We start from the raw sequence: 23,423 nt of genomic DNA, 5'->3' as shown, positions 1-23,423 counted from the left end.
TTTTATAAAAAATAATTTTTAGTTCTCGAACAAAATATTTTTTAGATATCTATTTAATATCATTCATAAATATTTAACACATATAAACATTCATCCACACTGCTTAAATACTACTCCCGTCCCATTGATTTGTACACGGATCTTTTTACTCCCTTTATCCCAACCATTTTTTTCCACTACATCTAATTCTTTAAATTTCAAAACTTATCTTAAATAGTTTATGAGGCTCACCACTTTCCCATTTTTCCTCCTCTTTTAAACTACTTTTACTACACTATCTTTTTTTTATATATTAAAAATCAATGAGTCCCACCACTTCACTCACTTTTCTTTCTCTTTTTAATTGCTTTATACATATTTCTTAACCTCCATATCCGAATCAATCGTAAAGAATTTGCGGGGACGGAGAGAGGATTTATTATATAAAATGGTTGTAATGGAAAAAGGATTGGATGTAATTGAATATAGTTAATTTTATTATTATAAAATTTTATTATTTTAAATAAATTTTAAAATATAAAAAAATAAGAGGAACATCTGAAAAATAAGTATATAAAATTAAATAAGACGCAGGAGCAATATTTTTCAACGCATATCCCAAAAATAATATAATTGAATGTGTCATATCTAATACGATTCCTACGCAGTAGTTGCGTATCTCAACGGCTGCTCACATACCAATTACTACAGGATTTATTTATCACCTACCTAATGCCAACTACCCCGTTGAATGATAAAAAATGTTACTCGTACTAATTGTGCTGCCATCATTTCATCTCATCCTTTTGGTTGGTGACAAATTGACGGTTTTTTTAACATACATATTTCTTATAAATTTCGTTTTTCTAACAAACATCTTCTATGTATAATAGAAATTTTTTAATCTCAGTAAAATAAAGGCGATCTTTCCATTCACATGTAAATATTCTTATCAATGTACCAAATTATTATTTATGTTTTTAACCATATATATAATATATATATATATAATATGTGAGTGTCGTAAATAATAACAATTTATTGTTATTTGTGTTTTTAATTATACACATAATATACGAGTATCATAAATAATGACAATTTATTTAAGTTTAAACATAATTACTGGTTTTGTTTAAAACATAATTATTTGAATATTTGTAGAATTAGTTTTAAAATTTTGAATTTATGATATGAAGTTAAGCATAATATATAAACGGATCATTACCTTATTTATTAAATAATTTTTAGTTTAAAAAGTATAGCTCATGCATTTTTAATATATATATTTTTAATAAAATAAATAAATTGTACATATAATTATTATTTTAAAAATTTTAAAAATAGATACACTTATATATAAAGAATATATATGTATATAACATATTTAGATAAGTTAGGGTCATAAATAATCAGTGTATTTCGGTTTATTTCGAATTTGAAATCAGAAATTCACCCATTATGACTACATGAACCGGTCAAATATATAATGTCACTATCTACATTTAAATTTAATTACGGATCAGACGAGAAAATCTTACAAATAAGGGAAAATTTTGTAATATCTTATGTTAATAAAAATTAATATTTGTGAGATTTTTATCAAATCAAGTCAATTGATAATATGTATCAAAATGACTTTACCCATTTTTAAAAGTTACTCAAAATTTGACTACATGACCCGGTCGGTCAAAAATACATCGCTATTGTCTAGGTTTAGTAAATTTAAATTATTTTGTAAAACCTCAAATTAATAAAAATTATTTTTTCGAGGTCAATATACGATCAATTCAATTGATAATATATTTCAAAATTACTAACTGATCGGTTGTACATTATTGTTTTTAGGAATTCACCCAATATTTAAATATATTTGGATTTTGGCATTAGATGTCACAAGATCCGTTAAAATTACAATGTATACTAAATCATTTTTTTAACGTTTTACATAAAAAAAAGTTTATGTTTATGAAATTATTCAACGATGGTGAATTTATAAAAAGTTGATACCAAAGTCCTATTTTTTTCATTATCTTTAAAAAAAATTATTTACAACTAAATAGTAAAAATTAGATTTTCCAATAACATGTTATTTGAAAAATGATAAGAAATTTGATGTTTCTTCATAAAAAATATAGATTATTTATTATATTATTTAATTAAAAATACATTTGCATTCAGATATTTGTGAAAGATATCTTAAATTTTAAATTGCTAAATTTGATATGGTTATTATAAGTAATCTTATCCATGGGGACTCTTTTTCTTTTAAACTTAATATTACAATCCAATCTAATGGTTCATGTTTAATTTTTTTATTAATTTAAAAACTAAAATAATAAACTCCATGATATGAACATATATTACGGTGTTGTATCATTAATGTTAAACGAGTTGAACATATACGTGTTCTACAACGTGAAGATGTATGTTCAACAAACTAATTATGTTCTATAGAATCATATGTTCTACAATGTTCAACTTGTCAAATGTATTAGATTTGCAATATTTTCATTAAAATAGTGATGTTTGTAGAACATGATTCACATTATAATGTGTTTTACAATATTTTATGTATTATTTAATTGTGGAACATACGTGGACTCTCGTACTCAACAAAAATAAGGGTTCGGTAGAACTTAACTCACATATATTTATATATGAAACTTAAAAAATTATAAAATCCAATCTTTCAAAAAAAATTAAGTCGAGCAATGATAATTTTACGACAATAATATTTAATGCTGGAAAACATCGTACAACTATTTGGAACTACGCTAATATTTTGAATTATTTAGAAAAAGGTTAAAACTATAATGTATTGTACCATTTGATTTAGTCCATGTTATACTATCTAAGAAAAAAATATTAGACGATAATTTAAAAGGAGTAACAAGTTCAACTAATATTTTTTTTCTTTTTTTCCACAAGTTCACCCAATATTTTTAAAAAATTAACGAGATGAAAAAATATTTAATTTTAGAAAAATAATATACAATGGTATCAAGTTATTATTAAAAAAATATTAGAATCGTATACGAAAGAAACTTGAAAACAATTTCAATAATGATATTAATACAAATTTCTCTTCGGATTCTTGAAAAAAAGCATGTGAATATTGTAGGAATAATCTTAAATTTAGTTATTAATTATTTATTTTATTTAGTTAAGTTTTATGTTACGTTTGAATAAGTCTGATAGTGGATAATAGGAAAGTATCAGTGGTTGCTTTATTTTAGGATTTCAGTTTCCTAATTTAATGCCACGTCCTGTGTGTGCACAGTTTATATATATTCATGTACGTTGCTTTCAGTTTAGTGGAAGAAGTGCAGTTCCCAACATTCTATTTTTCTTTTCTCTGCACAATGTATACACATAAACAGGTCTATGTTTGCTACATTTTGTATCCGAGCTATAAGTTCTAGGGTTTGTGAGACTCTTATAAAATACACATATACATATATATAGATATATATTATCCTTCATATTCCATGGCATCAAACAACTTCTCAGTCTCTATTGCATTATTCAATGGAGATCATTATAATTCATGGACTATCAAAATGAAATCATATTTGAAAGTTATGAGTTTGTGGGAAGCAATTGAGAGTGATGTTGAGCCAATCCCTCTTCCACAAAATCCAACATCGGCCCAAATAAAAAAACGTGATGAAGAAGTGGCTAGAGAAGCAAAGGCACTTTCATGTCTACATTCTGCTGTGTCGGAAGAGATCTTTACAGCTATTATGGGTTGTGATACTCCTAAAGAAGCATGGACAAAAATTAAGGAAGAATTAGAAGGTAACCAACAAACCAAACTGATGCAAATTCTGAACCTCAAGAGAGAGTTTGAGATGATGAGAATGAAAAGTAATGAAGGCGTCAAGGAATATGGGAGTAGGTTGATGTCCATCATTAACCAAATCAAATTACTTGGTGGAGACTTCTCAAGTCAAAGAGTTGTGGATAAACTTTTAGTGACTCTCCCCGAGAGGTATGAAACTAAAATTTCCTCACTTGAAGATACTAAAGATCTCTCGAAATTAACTGTTTCAGAATTGATCAATTCACTTCACGCCGTGGACCAAAGGAGATCAATGAGGGAGGAAGAAATTGGAGGGAAAAATGAGGGACTCCTATTAGCTAAAGCTTCATCCTCAAAAGGCACAGGCAACAAAGTTCAATGCAACCATTGTCATAAGATGGGTCATGAAGAAAAAGACTGTTGGCACAAAGGAAAGCTACAATATTTCAAATGCAAAAGATACGGGCATCTGGCAAAGAATTGTAGATCCCAAATGGACGAAGAAGACATGGCACATTTAATCGATGGAGAACCACTCCTGTAGAGTTGTGGATGAGAAGTGCACCCTGGAGAGAAGAACTCCAAAATTGTTTTTTATGAGAAGTGCATCAAACTTGATAGTGGTGAGAAGTGCATCACAAAATGAAGAGATGGTGGTGAGAAGTGCATCACAAAATGGAGAAAAGTGCTTCATAAATTTAAGATTAAGGGGTGATTGTAGGAATAATCTTAAATTTAGTTATTAATTATTTGTTTTATTTAGTTAAGTTTTATGTTATGTTTTGTAATATATAATAGATGATGTCAAAGATTACTGGAGCTAATAATATCAACAACATCTATGATCTGAGTATATCAAAAGAGTTGAAGACAGCAGGAAAGAGCATAATATCAAAGGATGAAAGATTTATGTTAGGTCACACTTTCACTGTAGAGGGGGTGAATACAGTGTTTATTACAATCAAATCAAACTTCAAGAACTTATGTAACAGAAAACAAACTTTATTTAAACAATAAACTCTGTTACAATCTGGAACTGTTATCTCTCAGTGATGAACAAAATATCACGAGAGCTTCTAGAGTTATAATAAATAATATTCTCGATAATGATAACACCTCTAGTGTAAACTCTATTTCTGTGTTTATATACTACACAGTTACAAGATATTCGCTAATTGATATGGAATATAATTCTGCTTCCTAAAATATATCAATCAGATATCTTCTATTCCAAGTATTCCATCCTTCACGGAATTCCTTCTTCATGCATATCTCTTCTTATGTTTATCTTGATCTTCTTAACTTTAATCAGCTACTGTCCTTATCTGATCGTCCTTCAGCACTTAAGTTCTGATATCTATCTCCTGATAACATAAGTACTGATATCCCTTAAGTTCTGACTTCCAGTACCTTAAGTTCTGACTTCCAGTATAAGTACTGATCAGTTAAGTACTGATTTGTTCTGTTCAAATAAGATCTGAAATCTAAACATAAAACATATTAGCCATGACATTATCAAATATATCTAACAATCTCCCCCAACTTGTAAATTAACAAAATATACAAGTTTAACAGATATTTGATGATGTCAAAAATATTAAGTACAAATGCATGAGAAATAGACAAGATAACTACAACTTACAGTCCTTAAAGTTTTTACCAATTCAACTTCTGATAACAACTTCAACCTGTATAAATATCAGAATTTAAGCAGTTGTAGATCTTCGACTTGGCTTCATCATTTTCCAATCTCTCTGATGTCAGGAGTTGTTCTGAGATAATTCTTCAACAAACATTTCTCAGCATATCTGAGTTCATCAATCATTCTCCGTTTGACATCTTTAAGCTCTGCAATATCTTCACCAGTTTGAAATATTGCAGCTCTGAGATCATTAATCTTTGCTTTTCTCAACTCCCGATCTAGTCTTATGATATAAGCTTTGTTAGACTCTAGATTGAATTCAAGCCCCTTAATACCAAGATATGTTCTGATCTGTGCAGTATTAGGCTTCATATCAACAATATCACCATTGTGATTTCTGTACTTTGGAACATATCTGCTGTCAGACTTAACAGAATAAAGTCTTTTCTGTCTCTGAATCTGTTCCTTTAAGTAGTTTGCAGCAGTCTCTGTTATTCTGTCATCCACTTGAAGTAAGAATAATACATGCTCCAATTCTTCAAAATACTTCAATGGAATGGCATTTTGTCTTATATGATAAACCCTACCATCTGTCATGAAATACAACATGATGTATTCTTTCAAGTAGGTATGGTAAACCATCTGTACAGATTCTAGTTGATTCAATCTCTCAGGAGTTGCTCCAATACCTGGTTCACTCAAGGAAGTTGGATCATCAGTAGTGTTGTGTACTCTTCTTTCATCAGCACTTCCCAATCCAGTTTTATCTCTAGCTTCCTTTCCAGTAACTACTCTTGCTTCAAAACCACTTAAAGTAGTCTTCAAAGATTGAGTCTGTTTTGCTTTAGTGAATCCTGGTAGGAGTGTTTTAGATTTATCTTCCGATATCAAGTTAACTTGAGCACTGTCAGAGGTTACTTGCTTCTTCTGAATATCAGAACTTACAATTTCTTGACTCTGAACAACTTGAGCCATGTCAGAGGTTGTTTTAAGAATTTTTCTTGAAGTCAGAGCAAGATTATGTTTTCCATCAGTAATTTCTTCTTCCTCAGGAGGTACATAAGGCTTGATAGGTTCACCAACCTTTTCTTTACCCTTGGATCTTGGATCTATCTGTGGTTGTGATCTAGCCAAAGTTTCTTCAGTATGTATCCTCTCTTTGATCACAATGCCTTTAGGTTTTGGAAGTAACTTTTTACCAGAAGCTTCAGATTTAGATGTGACTTTCTCTGATTTAAGTCTGGCTTCTTCTTCCTTTAAACTTTCCAAGTCCATCCCTGGATTTTCTTGAAGAAATAACTGTCTTGACATTTCCTCATCAAGATCTAGAAGTTCATCAGAACTTATCCTTTTACCAGCAGCAGAACTTATTCTTTTCCCAGTATCAGAACTTGTTCTGTGACTAGCTTGTCTTGATGTAAATCTTCTACCTTGACTATGACCACTACCCATTCCAGAGTTTCCTTGGTCATCTTTTCCATCATCCTGTCCTTGCAGTGACTTGTTGGTTTTGCATTTGGACTTAATTACCTTCTCCCCCTTTTTGGCATCAGCAGGTAATAAAAGAGAGATAAGTAGTTCCACTGAGGTCTGGATTTCAGTAAGTTGCGATTGCTGAGAAGCTTGATTTGTCAGAATTTGATCAATCTGAGCTTGTTGCTTCTCTTGAGTTTTCTCAATATAAGCAACCCTGTCAATGGTAGGTTGGAAGAACTTTTTCTTATCAAGTTTCCAAACTTGTTCCTGTTTAATAAAGTTCTCCTGAATCTTGTGTAGCTCTGCATGAGTGTTGGAATGAAGACCTTGTAGATGTTTAGTACTCAATGCAGTGACTCTAAGCTGGGTTTTAAAATCATCAGAATTTAACATTTCATCAGCTTTAGTCAAGTGCTCAGCAAGATGTAAAGCATTTGGAACACATGAAACTGAGTTCCATTCCTTAGTCCACTCCTGTCCTGCAGGAGTTTCACTCCAAGGTACTGGTGCATCCCTGATAACAAACTCCTTTAGCAGTTCAGACTTAGGAAGAGTCAGTGGAGGAGTATGTCCTGAAGGACCTGCTGCATCAGCATCTACAGTTGTAGCAGCTTCACCAGTATCTCCAACATTTGCAGCATCACCAGTATCTCCAACATTTGCAGCATCAGAACTTAAAGAATCAGTATCTTCTGATAAGACAACTGTATGAGTAGCAATGGAGGCTTCAACATCCTCTAATTGCTGATCTGATACTAAGTTCTGATCAACAGCCATATCCTGATGCTCACCTAAAATCTGATCATCATCTTGATGCAGAGAAGGTGTTAGTGATGACTCAAGTGTTTGAACAGCATCAGTAACAGGTGTTGTGGAAGGATTATTTGCTGTTGGAGCTTCTAAGAAAAGTATTTCAGGCACAACCAAGTTCTGAATATCAATTTCAGCACTTGTGCCTGGATCAACAAGAGATAAAGAAGGTAAATTAGCCTTGTCAGATACAGGTTCCTGAAATGGAGTTGATGGAGAAGAAGTGACTGGAGCAAATTCCTTGTCTTGTGAGATCAGAGATTCCTGATCCCCTTCCTTAGCTGCTTCCTCCTCATCATCTGAAACTGGCCTCTGTGCCCTCTGTTTCTTGTACTTCCTTGTTGATTTGGATTCCTTGGGAGTTGCAGGAACAGTCATACGTCTAAGCCTCTTGAGAAGCCTAGAACCCCCAATTGCAGAATCCTTCTGAGAAGTTGCCTTCTCAGCTTTATAAATCATAGGTTCTGAAGAAGGAACCTGATCTTCAGAATCTGTTTCATCTCTCAAAGTAATCCTCCTCTTCTTCTGAGATGTTTGAGGAACAGTCTTTGTTCTCTTTGGCTTAGAGGATGTAGGCTTCACAGTAGGTGCTGAAGAAGAAGGTTGAGCAGTCTGTGAAGTGGAGAGATATGATTTGAGATAAGTTCTGAGGGTAGGTTGAGTAGAATGAGAGGTAGGGACTGAGGTTGATGGATTTTGGTTATGGTGAGTTGGTTGAACATTTGAGTAAACAGATTTGTAAGTAGCTGGATCAGCATTTACCAGAATCTGTTTCACAGACTGAGGAATCTGTAATTGTCTCACCATTGATTTCTTTGTGTCAGCATTTAGCAGGTCGTTAAAGTACCTTTTTGCAACCTTAAAAGGTGGGGTTTGAGTGCTGACTAACTGGGGTTCAGCAGTACAATACGTATAAATAAGTTGACAGAATCTAGCAAAATAAACAACATCTCGATCCTCTGTCATCCTATCCCCAATAAAACCAATTATTCCAGTTGCAAAATCAAAATGAGTTTGATGGATAATAGCATACCCGATGTGCTGACTCAGAATTGGGATAGCATCATAATTAGAACATTTGTTCCCAAAAGCCTTGGTGATGCAATCGAAGAAGAAACTCCATTCTCTTCTGATATGAGCCCGTTTCAACTGTCCAAGTTTCGTCAGACTCTGTTCATATCCCAAATCAGTCATTAACCCCCGAAGTTCTGATTCCTCTGGTATAGAGAAGGTACAATCTTCTGGAAGATGTAATGCTCTTCGTACTGTACCAGGAGTGACTACATAGGAAGAATCACCCACTTGGAAGATAATACTGGGAGTTCCTCGTTTACCACCATCATCAAAAATTCCAGTCCTCCAGAACCGCAGAACTTGTTGACTTGAAAATAATTCAGGCTGAGTTAAGGCGTACCCAACCTCACTATGTGCAAGAAGATCTTGCACAAAATGCAATTCAGATGGAGCGTCAGCATGATCAAGAATTGCAGCATAGTTGTTTGGAACAAACTTTGCTCCATCAATGATTAAATCCTTTGGTGCCATGTGAAAAATATTGAAATTCAAGTATGCCTGTTAGGTGTTCGAGATAATATCTGTATGAAAACAACGGAAATAGTAAAGTGAAGGAGAGTAAAAGTAAGAAGAGAGATAGAAGATGAAGAAATTAAAAAGATTAAAGAAATATTCTCTCTGCTGTACTTATACAAAAGAAATATTACCGTTGGACACCTGTCAGACATGCAGTAATAACGGATAGTTACTGGGCTCGAGAAAACAGTAATCAATACTTACCCATTTGCCGAGTTTCAAGGAAAAACTGTTCCATTTATCAATGGAAACAATTCAAATTTTAACCCGTTATCACTGATTGGTTATTTTGCACTGCAACATTAATATTCTGAAAATGAATCATGTTAAAAATGACCGAGATAATTTCGATGAATAAGTGCTGACAAAGAATCAGAACTTAAATCAGAACTTAAGACAAAATTTAAATGGTCATCAGAATATCAAGCAGGATTTAACAACACAAGATAAAATAACTCAGAGACAAAATCTTGAAGTAAAAACAGTTTTCATTAATATATCAAGTCAATACATAAATGAAATAGAAATTACATCAATACAAGATTTTCCCTAAGCTTCTAATCCTAACGTCAACAGCTTTAGTCCTAGCTAAGAAGCCTGACAAAGCTGAGGATGAAGAAGAACAGGAAGAAGACGAGATTAAGTCATCTTCCTCTTCCTATCTTCGACAAACAAGATGGCGAGTCGAATGATTCGCTCTTGCTGACGGATAGCTTCCCGCCGTTCCGCCTCCAATCGATCAAGATGAAGCTGGTAGTTCATCTCGAAGAACAGAAGTTGGTTCAGCACCGCCTGTGGGACAGAGCCCCATATCTCTTCAGGAATGGCAGTTACATGCCACTCCTGCTGCCAGTCGGCGCAGCTTAGCTCCATATGAAAATTTTGGTAATTCAAAAACATGTTGTATCGAACCATGATGGTTTTGAAAAAGAATATGAAGTTAAGATTGTGAGAAAAATTGATGAAAGGGCTAAAGTGAAGTGGCTGATGATATAGGCAAGAGAATGCCAGGAGACGCGAAGATATTGAATGCAGACAGGTAGAATTAAATCTACCTCGTCTCCCTAGACTTTGAAAAAGAATAACAGTCATTGGAAAAGGAATGTGCACATGGAACAAGAGTGAACTGTTCAAGAACGAGTGCCATTATGTTTTAACCATAGACTATTAATCTTCCACTTCAACATTTCGAAATTAATCTGAGACTGTTACCAAATTTTACTCACAGATAAGTTAAGTAAAGGGTTAGACTGAAAAATCAGAACTTAGACCTATACCAGAACTTAACAGTCATCAGAACATAATGTCTTAACTCGAACAAGGAATATCTATCTTAGTAAATACTCATACAAGTTCTTAGTTATGAACGTCAGAAATTAATCATCAGAACGTGTAACTAGAACTTGTCCTCAGAATTTGTGCAGAAGTGACACAATGACTGTTTATCTAAAATAACATAGACCACCACAGAAATTTCATCATTCATATGGAGTGATGTGTGTGTGCATTAAGCTAAATAACAGACAAAGAGTAAAGTCTGATCTACTTCAGTACATCTTAGAAGTAAGTCATAATTAAAATTTTGCTAAAGATCTGTCATCATCCTGAAACCTACTGATAAATGAGTTCATGCATGAGTTCACCTCTACTGTTTTTGTGCTAATTTTATGCATCTTTTGAAATTCTATTTTACAGAGGCTTCTCAGTGTAAGTGAGTCACGACTGTTTATTAGAATTTATGCTATTATCAGAGTATTTCTCCAGTAATCATAGAGTGTGAAAAGTCACCAAGAAAATATTTTGCTTTTCTAATGCATATTTACTTAATACCAGCAATGCACTTGGGTCGTCCCTTTCACATTTTTACTCTAGATCTCAAAGGAGTACCTGATATTATTCTTTGATTTTTGTTCTTCTTCTTTTGATAAGTGAGGTTTATCAGCACTTAGTACATTCAGCAGTTTTACTAGAATCAGAACTTAAACAGATGAGTAGCATTATTCTAATTTGTGACTTAGTAATAAGATATACAAAGTAAACTTAACTAAGCTCAGTTATCAGAATTTGCTTGTGTCATAAGATTTCCACAGAAATAACTACTTCTTTCATGGGATCATTTGTTTATTGAAGACTAGTAGGTCAGTATCTAGCACAGTTATCCTCATAGGATAGAATAGTTACTGAAACAGACATATCACTTATCAGAGTTTAGACACATATATCAGACAACAGTCAGTACTTGAAGACATTTATCAATTAATGCACAGAATATACAAAGAGATTAATTCTGTAAATACTGATCATAAAGTCTGATAACATAGAACAAGTTTAAGCAGATTTAGAGAAAGAACCTGAAATCATTCCAAGTTCATTTACCAATTTTGAAAAGGTAGCTTCACACAGTGGTTTTGTGAAGATATCTGCTACTTGTTGATCTGTGGGAACAAAATGCAATTCCACTGTACCTTCATCCACATGTTCCCTGATGAAATGGTACCTGATGCTGATGTGCTTTGTCATAGAGTGTTGAACTGGATTACCTGTCATAGCAATAGCACTTTGATTATCACAGTAAATAGGGATTTTGAAATATGTTAACCCATAATCCAGTAACTGATTCTTCATCCAGAGAATCTGTGCACAGCAGCTTCCTGCAGCAATATACTCTGCTTCTGCAGTTGATGTGGAAATTGACTTTTGTTTCTTGCTATACCAAGAAACCAATCTGCCTCCAAGAAATTGGCAGCTTCCACTTGTGCTTTTCCTGTCAATTTTGCAACCTGCAAAATCTGCATCTGAGTAACCTATTAATTTAAAATCTGATTCTCTAGGATACCATAATCCTAGATCAGCTGTTCCTTTAAGATACTTAAAGATTCTTTTTACAGCTGTTAAGTGAGGTTCTCTTGGATCTGCTTGAAATCTTGCACAAAGACAGGTAGCAAACATGATATCTGGTCTACTAGCAGTTAGATAGAGAAGTGAGCCAATCATACCTCTGTAATCAGTAATATCTACTGAATTACCAGTATCCTTATCCAGTTTTGTTGCAGTGGCCATGGGAGTGGATGCACTTGAACAGTCTTGCATTCCAAATTTTTTCAGCAAGTTTCTGGTGTACTTAGATTGACAAATAAAAGTTCCTTCTTCACTCTGCTTGACTTGAAGGCCCAGAAAATAACTAAGTTCTCCCATCATACTCATCTGATATCTTGACTGCATTAGATTGGCAAACTTTTTGCAAAGTTTGTCATTTGGAGACCCAAAAATGATATCATCAACATAAATCTGGATCAAAAGTAAGTCCTTGCCATGGTTGAGATAGAACAATGTTTTGTCAATAGTTCCTCTGTTGAATCCACTTTCCAGAAGAAACTGAGCTAAAGTCTCATACCATGCTCTAGGAGCTTGCTTAAGTCCATAAAGTGCTTTATCAAGCCTGTAGACATAATCTGGATGTTTGGAATCTACAAAGCCTGGAGGTTGTTCAACATATACTTCCTCTTCCAATTCTCCATTGAGAAAAGCACTTTTCACATCCATTTGAAAGACAGTAAACTTTTTGTGAGCAGCATAAGCCATGAATATCCTTATGGCTTCTAACCTAGCAACTGGAGCAAATGTTTCATCATAGTCAATTCCCTCCTGTTGAGAATATCCTTTTGCAACCAGCCTTGCCTTGTTCCTTACAATTATGCCATCACTGTCAGTTTTGTTTCTGAATACCCACTTTGTACCAACAACCGATCTATTCTTGGGTCTTGGCACTAAGGTCCAGACTTTGTTTCTTTCAAATTCATTCAACTCTTCCTGCATTGCTTGCACCCAATCAGCATCTTGAAGAGCTTCTTCCACTTTCTTTGGCTCAGTCTGAGAGAGAAAAGAATTGTAAAGACATTCATTCGAAGTACCTGTTCTAGTTCTGACACCTGCCTCAGGATTTCCAATTATTAAATCAGGTGTATGTGATTTTGTCCACTTCCTTGCAGATGGAAGATTTTCTCTAGAACTGGATGCTCCCCCATAATTCATGCTGTCTTCGATTTCATTTTCTGATGCTCCCCCTGAAACTATGCTCTCTGAGTTGGATCCTTCAGTAGTTAGATTTTCAGCACTATCAGTACTTGGCTTATCAGAACTTGACGAATCAGAATTTGACGAGCCAGATGTATGTTCTGATGCTTCTTGAGATGTGATAAAATCTTGAGTATGCTCCCCCTGCAGTGGTGCATCTTCCTTTGACGTAGTCACCACAGTTTCAATAACATCAGAGTTTAATCCATCAGAATTTACAGTATCAGGACTTAGACTGTCAGGACTTGAGGTATCAGAATATGAATCTTCATTTTCAAATCTCAGCTTATTATGATCAATGCAATCTTCAAGTCCAGTGATCTTCTTGTCATCAAAAGAGACATTGATAGATTCCATGACCACTTTTGTTCTCAAATTATAGACTCTGAAGGCTTTTGTAGAAAGTGGATATCCTACAAAGATTCCCTCATCAGCTTTTAGATCAAACTTGGATAGCTGTTCAGGATGAGTCTTGAGAACAAAACACTTACATCCAAATACATGAAAGTATTTGAGATTTGGCTTCTTGTTCTTCACCATCTCATATGGTGTTTTTCCATGCTTGTTAATGAGTGTTGCATTTTGAGTAAAACAAGCAGTCTGCACAGCTTCAGCCCAGAAATAGGTTGGAAGCTTTGCTTCTTCAAGCATTGTTCGTGCAGCTTCAAAACTGCTCTCAGAACTTGATTTATCAGCATTTGCCATCAATGCATAGTTCTCCTCACTTTCAGAGTCTGAGGTGTCTGTCCAGCTTTTCTGCTTTGTGACAAGAGCTTTGCCTTTGTCATTCTTGGTCTTCTTGCAATCAGGAGATATGTGGCCTTTCTCACCACAATTATAACATTTAACATTAGCGTAATCTCCTCTGTCAGACTTTCCTCCTTTTCCTTCAGATCTTCTGAAATTCTTCTTATCAGAACTTATGCCTTTCCTGGAAAACATCTTTCCCTTCCTGAACTTCCTGTATGCAATCTTTGTGATTCCTTTCACCATAAGAGCACACAGCTTCATCATCTCCTCATCAGCATCAGTTTCAGGCAAGCTTTCAGAATCTGAGTCATCATCACTCTCAGAACTTGATGACTCAGTATCAGATTTTATGATAAGAGCTTTACCCTTATCTTTCTTTGAGGAAGGTGGTTTGGGGGATTCCTCTTCAACCTTGAGAGCAACTGTCCTTGACTTTCCTCCTTTTCTCTTGCTTCTTTGTTCCATCTCAAGTTCATGGGTCTTGAGCATTCCATAGATTTCATCAAGAGTTGTTTCATCAAGATTGTAGTTGTCTCTTATTGTTGTTGCCTTCAAATCCCAACATTCAGGAAGAGCTAACAGGAATTTGAGGTTTGTATCTTCAAGATCATACTCCTTATTTACTAATGACAAGTCATTCAAGAGTTTGACAAATCTATCATATACATCAGTCAATGACTCATTAGTCCTAGAGTCAAAGTGTTCATACTCTTGAGTGAGTATTGTCTTCCTGTTCTTCTTAACTGTTTCAGTTCCTTGACACCTTGTCTCCAGTGCATCCCATATCTCCTTAGCAGTCTTGCAGTTGATTACCCTGTTTGACATTACATTATCAATGGCACTATGCAATAAGTGACGTACCTTGGCATCCTTAGCAATAGATGCTATATCTTCAGCAGTGTAATCAGTCTTTTCCTTTGGTACGGTCATTGCTGCTTCACCTGCAACTACAACAGCGAGCTTGGTAGGTTTGTGAGGCCCTTCCCTGATTCTATCAAGGTATTCTGGATCTGTTGCTTCCAGAAACATGGTCATCCTTACCTTCCATATGGGATATTCAGATGGTCTCAATATGGGAACTCTGATAGTCTCATATCGACTCTGAGTTGATATCTTTGATGATTCCTCAGTTTTGGTAGGCTTAGTTGGAGTTTCTGTGTCAGACATGATTGTGTTTGGATCTTTAACTGTATGTGTGTTAACAGATAGCTCTGATACCACTTGTTAGGTCACACTTTCACTGTAGAGGGGGTGAATACAGTGTTTATTACAATCAAATCAAACTTCAAGAACTTATGTAACAGAAAACAAACTTTATTTAAACAATAAACTCTGTTACAATCTGGAACTGTTATCTCTCAGTGATGAACAAAATATCACGAGAGCTTCTAGAGTTATAATAAATAATATTCTCGATAATGATAACACCTCTAGTGTAAACTCTATTTCTGTGTTTATATACTACACAGTTACAAGATATTCGCTAATTGATATGGAATATAATTCTGCTTCCTAAAATATATCAATCAGATATCTTCTATTCCAAGTATTCCATCCTTCACGGAATTCCTTCTTCATGCATATCTCTTCTTATGTTTATCTTGATCTTCTTAACTTTAATCAGCTACTGTCCTTATCTGATCGTCCTTCAGCACTTAAGTTCTGATATCTATCTCCTGATAACATAAGTACTGATATCCCTTAAGTTCTGACTTCCAGTACCTTAAGTTCTGACTTCCAGTATAAGTACTGATCAGTTAAGTACTGATTTGTTCTGTTCAAATAAGATCTGAAATCTAAACATAAAACATATTAGCCATGACATTATCAAATATATCTAACAATTTATGAATATAAAAGCTGGCTCTTTGTCAAGTTACAGGATAGGGATGTTAGCTAGATATCCTAAGCCATATTTGCTGAAACTAATAGAGGTTCTAGCTGACACCCCCATTCTAGAAGAATTGGAAATACTTGTGCAAATTAAGAACATAATTGAGAAAGAATCAGACAGCTCAGTCTTTACTTAATTATTGTAAACTGTCCAATGTACAAGTGTTGTATCAGCTTTTGTATCATTTTATTTTCATTCTTTAACTTGGGGTTAGTCTTGTTAACATGCATGAATTTGTGATAAACAATCTTCTCACAAATTGGGGGAGATTGTTGTGCAAGACATGCCTGTATCATAACAAGACTAAGTCATATTGACAACCCTAAGATTAGTTGTATTGTAACCTTAATCTGTAATTCATACTTGTAACACTTAATGTCTGTAAAATGTAAATGGAGCAGACTGGAGCATTTTTCTCTAAACAGTGTCAAGCCTAAGAATTCTATCTGGAAGAAGATCAAGAAGATCATGCCTCAGAAGAATTATGAAGAAGCTTGGAGTTGAATAAATCTGTTTGGTGTAAAACATTCTAAGTCAAGATCTCTACAAGTCACAGAATTAGTGTTATAGAGAAATCATTCGAGAACTCCAGAATGACTTATCGAGAAGTCATTTAAACTCCAGAGAGTACCGACGGATGTGTAACATCTACCCGACGGATGAGCAATATCTACTCGACGGATGAGGAATGTCTACTTGACGGATAAGCCATCAATACTCGACGGATAAGCAACATCCACCGGGTGTAGAGAACTCAGGAATTGTCTGTCAAGAACTCAGAGATATCAACAAGTATACATTCATTAGAGAACTCTGAGTTATCGATAAGCCAAAGTCCATTAGAGAACTCTGAGTTATCGATAAACCAAAATTCACTAGAGAACTCAGAGTTGTCAATAAGTCTAGGCAACAATGAAGTTTCAGAGATATCGACAAGCCAACATGCCTATTGAGATTTCGAGTTCTCTATAGCTTAACTGAAGATCTCGAAGTGAAGAAATTTCTCTAAGTACAGAATTACAGAACAGTTCAATATCCAAGGTTGCAAATCAACAAACAATTAACACAGCTGGATTGACAAGTCTACAAAAAGCAGCTTGAGAATGTGCAAGATCAACGACAAAGATTAACTGACAGAGGAGATTAAAGTTATCACGGGATGCTAAAGATATGCTAAGCCAGAAATGGAAGATTTGCTTTTCTATAAATAGAAATGACAAGTGATAGTTTAGAAAAGCTAATAGCATGTTTATTATCCACTGTGTAAACCAGCAGTTAACTGAGTTATAAAGTTAACACTGGTCCTCTAGTTAAGAAAAGAAGAATAATCAGAATAGAAGCGTGTGTGTTCTCTCTCAAGAAAGAAGCTAAGTTCTAAAACAAGAACTTAGAGATTTTGTAGCAAAACACTGCTTGATTTTTAATATAAAATTAAGTGAGTTTTGAAGATCTTTGTTTTACATATTTGCACAGCTATTTATGTTTAACATCCATTCTACTAAATCATAAACAACAACCAACTGCCAAAGCCTAAGTCGATCGAAAATCAAACATTTAAGCCAAAACACATTCACCCCCCCACTCTGTGTTGTATTCATATCTAACAAGTGGTATCAGAGCTAAATCTGAAAGTAAAAAGATTAGATCTTGGAAAAATGAATACACGGAAAATCAGTAGTATCAAGATTCCTCCCTTTGATAAGGCCAATTACACTTTATGGGAAAAGAAAATGTTGTTGTTTATAAGAATGACCAATCATCTCTACATTGGTATCCTCAAGAATGGACCCTTCACTCCTGTAGTTAGAGTTGAGGAAACCATAGATGGAGATATGGTTATTCTAGCTCATTATGCTCCCAAGGATCCTTCTGAGTATACTGAACCTGAAAGAGAGAAAGTTTCTCTAGACAGTGCTTTGCAACTGATACTAATTGAGTCACTTGACAATGTAATGTATAATAACATTGTCAACTGTGACACTGCTAAACAGATCTGGGAAAAGATTGAAATACTTTGTGAAGGAACTGAGGAGGTTATGTCAAATCAAAGAAGGATATTGATTTCTCAGTATGAGGGTTTTATGGTAAACCAAAGGAGGGTATTACTGATGTGTTTGAAAGGTTTAATAAGCTGATAAATGACTTACAACTTCATGATAAATTTTATGATATTGAAGAAGTGAATTTGAAGTTCTTGCTCACTCTCCCTGACCATTTGGAACAAAAGATCTCTGTAATCAGAGAAGGAAGGGATCTGAGTAGAATCACACTGGAAGTGCTCTATGGGGTTCTGAAAACTTATGAACTTGAAATGATTCAAAAGAAGTCATTAAGGGATGGTCAAGGATATGTAATGGATGGCTCAAGTGCACTGATTGTGAATGATGGCCAGACTTCTAATGATGAGCAAAGATCCCCAACTCCAGCAACTTCTACAAGTGAGAAAAGAGTCATTGACACTGAAGAGCAAGTAATACTGGAATTGGATGAAGAAGATGAGTTCTAAACTCTTGATGAGCTTGATGAGCTAGACAAATCAATGGCTTACTTGGCTAGAAAATTCTCTAATATTAGAGTAAAGAAACCAATATTTTTCAAGAGCAAAGGACAGTCCTTCAACAAAGACAGCAGCTGGAAAGAAAAAAGGAAGTACACTCCTGATAGCAAAACTGGCTACAAAACTGGATCTGTTGATAGATCAAAAATAAGGTGCTTTAACTGTGATGAGTTGGGCCATTTTGGTACATAATGTAAAAAACCCAAGAAGGCAAAGAAAGACAAAGCCTATTTTGAATTGGAAGCAAAGTATGATGCTCTTCTAAAGAAGCAACAAGGGAAAGCTTATATTGCAGAGGGCAAGAGCTGGGATGATTCAGATAATGATGAAGATGAAGAAGTTGGAAACTATGCATTCATGGCCTTGGAGCAAGGAGATTCTTCATCATCTAAATCACAGGTACCAACTCTTACCATAATTGATTTAAATGTGAGTCAATATAAGGAAACTGTTGAAAAGATGAGCACAGAAATGTTCCACATTCATACAAGCATGGTTGCTGCAAATGAGGAATTTAGCAGATTGAAAAAGATCAATGAAAAACTTGAGAGTGAAAAACAAGAGACTGAATTGTTGCTGGTTGAGCTTGATACTGCTAAGCAAGAAAATGCATACTTAAAGAACAAATTAAAGTGTGCAAGTGAAATTGAAGCAATATTGAGAGAAAAGCTGGAGAAGAATGAAGTGAAGCTGAAATCCTTCAAAAATGCTTCTGATTTGATTGGCCAATATCATGAAAAGAACAAGCCATGTGCAAACATTGACATTGGTCTTGATTATGAGGATTTGAACAATAAGAGGAAGTCTGTCAGTAACAAAGGGAAATCAACTGAAACTGAAGATGTTCCAATTATTTTGAAGAAAATTGAATCACCTTTGTTCAAGGCATGTGAAGTGAACTTAAGTGAAGAAGAGTTGATCATCAAACAGGAGATAGCTGATGAGGACAAGGAAAAGAAAAATGATGAGACAACTCAGTCTTCCATCTCTGTTGAAACACCAAAAGCCAATCAAGAAACTAAGGAGCCTGTAAAGGAGATTAAAACTAAACAGGTCAAAAAAAAAAGAAGAATAGAAATGGAAAGATTGGGATAAACAAAAGCAATAATTTTGTTTATATTACGGATGCTCCTAGAAAGAGGTGTGAGAATTGTGGAACAATGAATCGCCTAACTTATCTTTGTAAAAAGACTGTTAGCAATTCACCTGAAGGAGTCTGCAAGTACAATGAAGCTAAGACAAATGATCCCTATTCATTCTGTGACAAGTTTGACTGCATTCCCTGTAACATGAAAGTGATGAAAAGTTGCTACAAATTGAGAATTGATCTCATAGAATCAAAAGTTGGTTCTATATCTGAAAGGGAAAATGCTCAACAGTCTATGAATTCCATTTTATCTCAAAATTCTCATTCTACTTCTACAAAATCAGTTAACAAGAAGAAAGTGCCCAACACAGCTTGGGTAGCTAAACACACTTAATCCTCATTGTGTGCAGGGCAAAGGGAAGAAGGTCATATGGATCATTGATAGTGGATGTTCCAGGCATATGACAGGTGATAAGGCCCTGCTATCATAATTTGAGGAGATGGTTGGCCCTTTGGTGACCTTTGGAGACAACAACAAAGGATTCACAATGGGATATGGCAAGATTGTTTCTGGAAATATTGTCATTGAAGATGTAGCACTAGTTGCTGGATTAGAAGTAAATCTTCAAGTGTTAGTCAATTTGCAGACAGAGGTTTTCAAGTTGTTTTCAACAAAGAAGATTGTGCTTTTATTAGCAAAAAGACTGGTGAAATTGCTCTTAAGAGAGTAAGAAAGGGAAGCTTGTTTGTTGCAGACTTAGACTCAACAAATAAGGAAGGAGTGTGTTGTTTCTACACCAAGGCATCAGAAGAGCAAAGCAAACTGTGGTATAAAAAGTTATCTCACTTGAATTTCAAAGCAATCAACACCTTAGTCAAGAAGGAGCTTATGAGAGACATGCCCGGTCTGGAATTTACTCAACTGGAAGTTTGTGAAGCTTGTCAGAAAGGAAAGATGAAAAGATCAAGTCACAAGTCAAAATCTGTGAATTCCATAAGTGTACCTCTGCAACTTATTCACATGGACTTGTTTGGGCCAGTAAATATCTTGTCCATTTCAAGGAACAAATATGCCCTTGTCATGGTTGATGATTTTTCAAGATACACTTGGGTTGAGTTCATGTACTCTAAAGATGAAACTCCAAACATTATAATTGAGCACATCAAGAAAATTGAGAAGCAAGCTGAAGGAAAAGTTAGTGTGAAAAGATTGAGGAGTGATAATGGAACAGAATTCAGAAACTCAATATTAAGTGAATTCTGCAAAAGCAAAGGCATTGTTCAAGAATTTTCAGCAGCTAGAACACCTCAACAGAATGGAGTAGTTGAGAGGAAAAATAGAACATTAGTTGAAGCGGCTAGAACTTTGCTACAAGATGCTCAGTTACCAACTAGTTTTTGGGAAGAGGCTGTTAATACTACATGCTACACTCAAAACAGATATCTCATCAACAAAGCTCATGGAAAATCACCCTACTCAATCATGTCTAATAGGAAGCTTACAGTGAAGCATCTACATGTGTTTGGAAGTAAGTGTTATATTCTAAAAGATAACTCTGAATATGTGGGCAAATTTGACTCTAAAGCTTTTGAAGCAATTTTTTTGGGATATTCATTGGAAAGAACAGCCTACAAAGTTTATGTGATTGATCAAAAGAAAATTATGGAAAGCACAGATGTGACTTTTGATGATGACAAATGTCCAGGCTTAAAATGCCTTGATGTAAATGATGCTGAAGCCCTTGCATTTAAAAATCTAACCATTGATAGTGATTCTGATGAGGAAGATGAAGTTGTGACACAACAAGTGACAAATGAAGAAACCTCTGAACAAAATCATGGAAACGAAAGCTCTCTTCGGACACCTGAATTTGATGGCACAAACTCAGGGGGAGAAGGAGAAAATGGAAATGACAGTCATGGTAATACTGAAGAAAATGATGAAGGCACTAGTCAACGGACTCACACCAGAAAGTGGGATAGGAGTCATACAGTAAAAGCTATTATTGGTGATCCCTCAGCTGGTGTGAGAACTAGAAGTGCAACTGCTAATGAATGCCTACATGCATATTTTCTATCTCAAATAGAGCCCAAGAAAACTGAAGAAGCCCTATTGGATCCTGACTGGATATGTGCTATGCAGGAGGAGCTGAATCAGTTTGAGAGAAATAAAGTTCGAAAATTAGTCCCTGCACCAAAGAATAGAAGCATAATTGGAACTAAGTGGGTGTATAGGAACAAAATGGATGAAAATGGAATTGTTACTAGAAACAAAGCAAGGCTGATTGCTAAAGGCTACTCACAAGAAGAGGGAATTGACTATAATGAGACTTTTGCTCCTGTTACAAGACTAGAAGCAATAAGAATCTTTCTGGCATTTGCTGCACACTCAAATATCAAGGTGTATCAAATGGATGTCAAGAGTGCTTTTCTCAATGGTGAATTAGAAGAAGAAGTTTATGTGCAACAGCCACCTGGCTTTGAAGATCCAGAATTTCCTAACTTTGTTTACAAATTACTTAAGGCTCTATATGGATTGAAACAGGCACCAAGAGCTTGGTATGACACACTTTCAGAATTTCTACTCAAAAATGGTTTTACTAGAGGTACTATTGATAAGACTCTCTTCTACAAGAAGCATGGTGAAGATATGATCCTAGTTCAAATCTATGTAGATGATATCATCTTTTTATCTACAAATGAAAAGCTTTGTCAAAGATTCTCTAGGCTAATGCAGAGTGAGTATGAAATGAGCATGATGGGAGAATTGAGTTACTTCCTTGGCCTTCAAGTTAGTCAAAGAAGTGATGGTATTTTCATCAGCCAAACCAAATATGTGAATGACTTATTAAAGAAATTTGGTATGGTGGATAGCTCACCTGCATCTACACCAATGTCTACTGCAACCAAGTTGGATGAATACAAGAAATGCAAGCTTGTGGATATTTCAAGCTATAGAGGGATGATTGGATCATTGCTGTATTTGACTGCTAGTAGACCAGACATCATGTTAGCTACTTGTCTATGTGCCAGATTTCAAGCCAATCCAAAGGAAACACATTTGATGGCTGTCAAAAGGATTTTCAGATACTTAAAGGGAACTCCTAACTTGGGATTATAGTATCCTAAGGAACTGGTTTTGAAGTTGTTGGATACACAGATGCAGATTTTGCTGGATGCAGGGTTGATAGGAAAAGTACTAGTGGAAGCTGTCAATTTCTTGGTCAAAGACTTGTGTCCTGGTATAGTAAGAAACATCAATCTGTGTCAACTTCCACAGCTGAGGCTGAATATATAGCTGCTGGAAGTTGTTGTGCTCAAGTGCTTTGGATTAGAAATCAGCTAATGGACTATGGTCTAGTGTTACAGAAAAATTCCTATTATGTATGACAATACTAGTGCCATATCTATAGTAGCTAATCCAATTAATCATTCTAGAACAAAGCACATTGATGTTAGGTACCATTTTATCAGGGAACATGCTGCAAATGGTATCATTGAGCTCATTTTTGTTCCAACAGAAAAACAATTAGTTGATATTTTTACTAAACCTTTGGATGAAGCAACCTTCACTAGACTTGTGAGTGAAATTGGAATGCTCAATTCTTCATCCTAAGGCAAGAACTCAGCTAATGTTTTGCAGCAGATTAATTTCTAATAAATCAACCTAGTTTGATTTAATTAGAAATTAACTGAAATATGAATTATAAATATTTCAGAATCTCTGTATATTTATTTTTCTTTAAAAACTAAAAAATTAAC

General features: G+C 34.8%; 1 protein-coding gene across 1 annotated transcript; it reads left to right on the top strand.

Moving 5' to 3' along the window:
- The first annotated feature begins 3,467 nt into the window (after positions 1–3,467).
- Positions 3,468–4,325, top strand: LOC141689912 (uncharacterized). Its single transcript, XM_074494440.1, has one exon. The coding sequence runs from the start codon at positions 3,468–3,470 to the stop codon at positions 4,323–4,325; it is 858 nt and encodes a 285-aa protein (XP_074350541.1).
- Positions 4,326–23,423: the final 19,098 nt, after the last annotated feature.

This window comes from Apium graveolens, chromosome 2 (assembly GCF_009905375.1).
Source record: "Apium graveolens cultivar Ventura chromosome 2, ASM990537v1, whole genome shotgun sequence".
Classification (NCBI taxonomy): domain Eukaryota; kingdom Viridiplantae; phylum Streptophyta; class Magnoliopsida; order Apiales; family Apiaceae; genus Apium; species Apium graveolens.
This window is presented reverse-complemented; position numbering and strand designations above follow the sequence as displayed.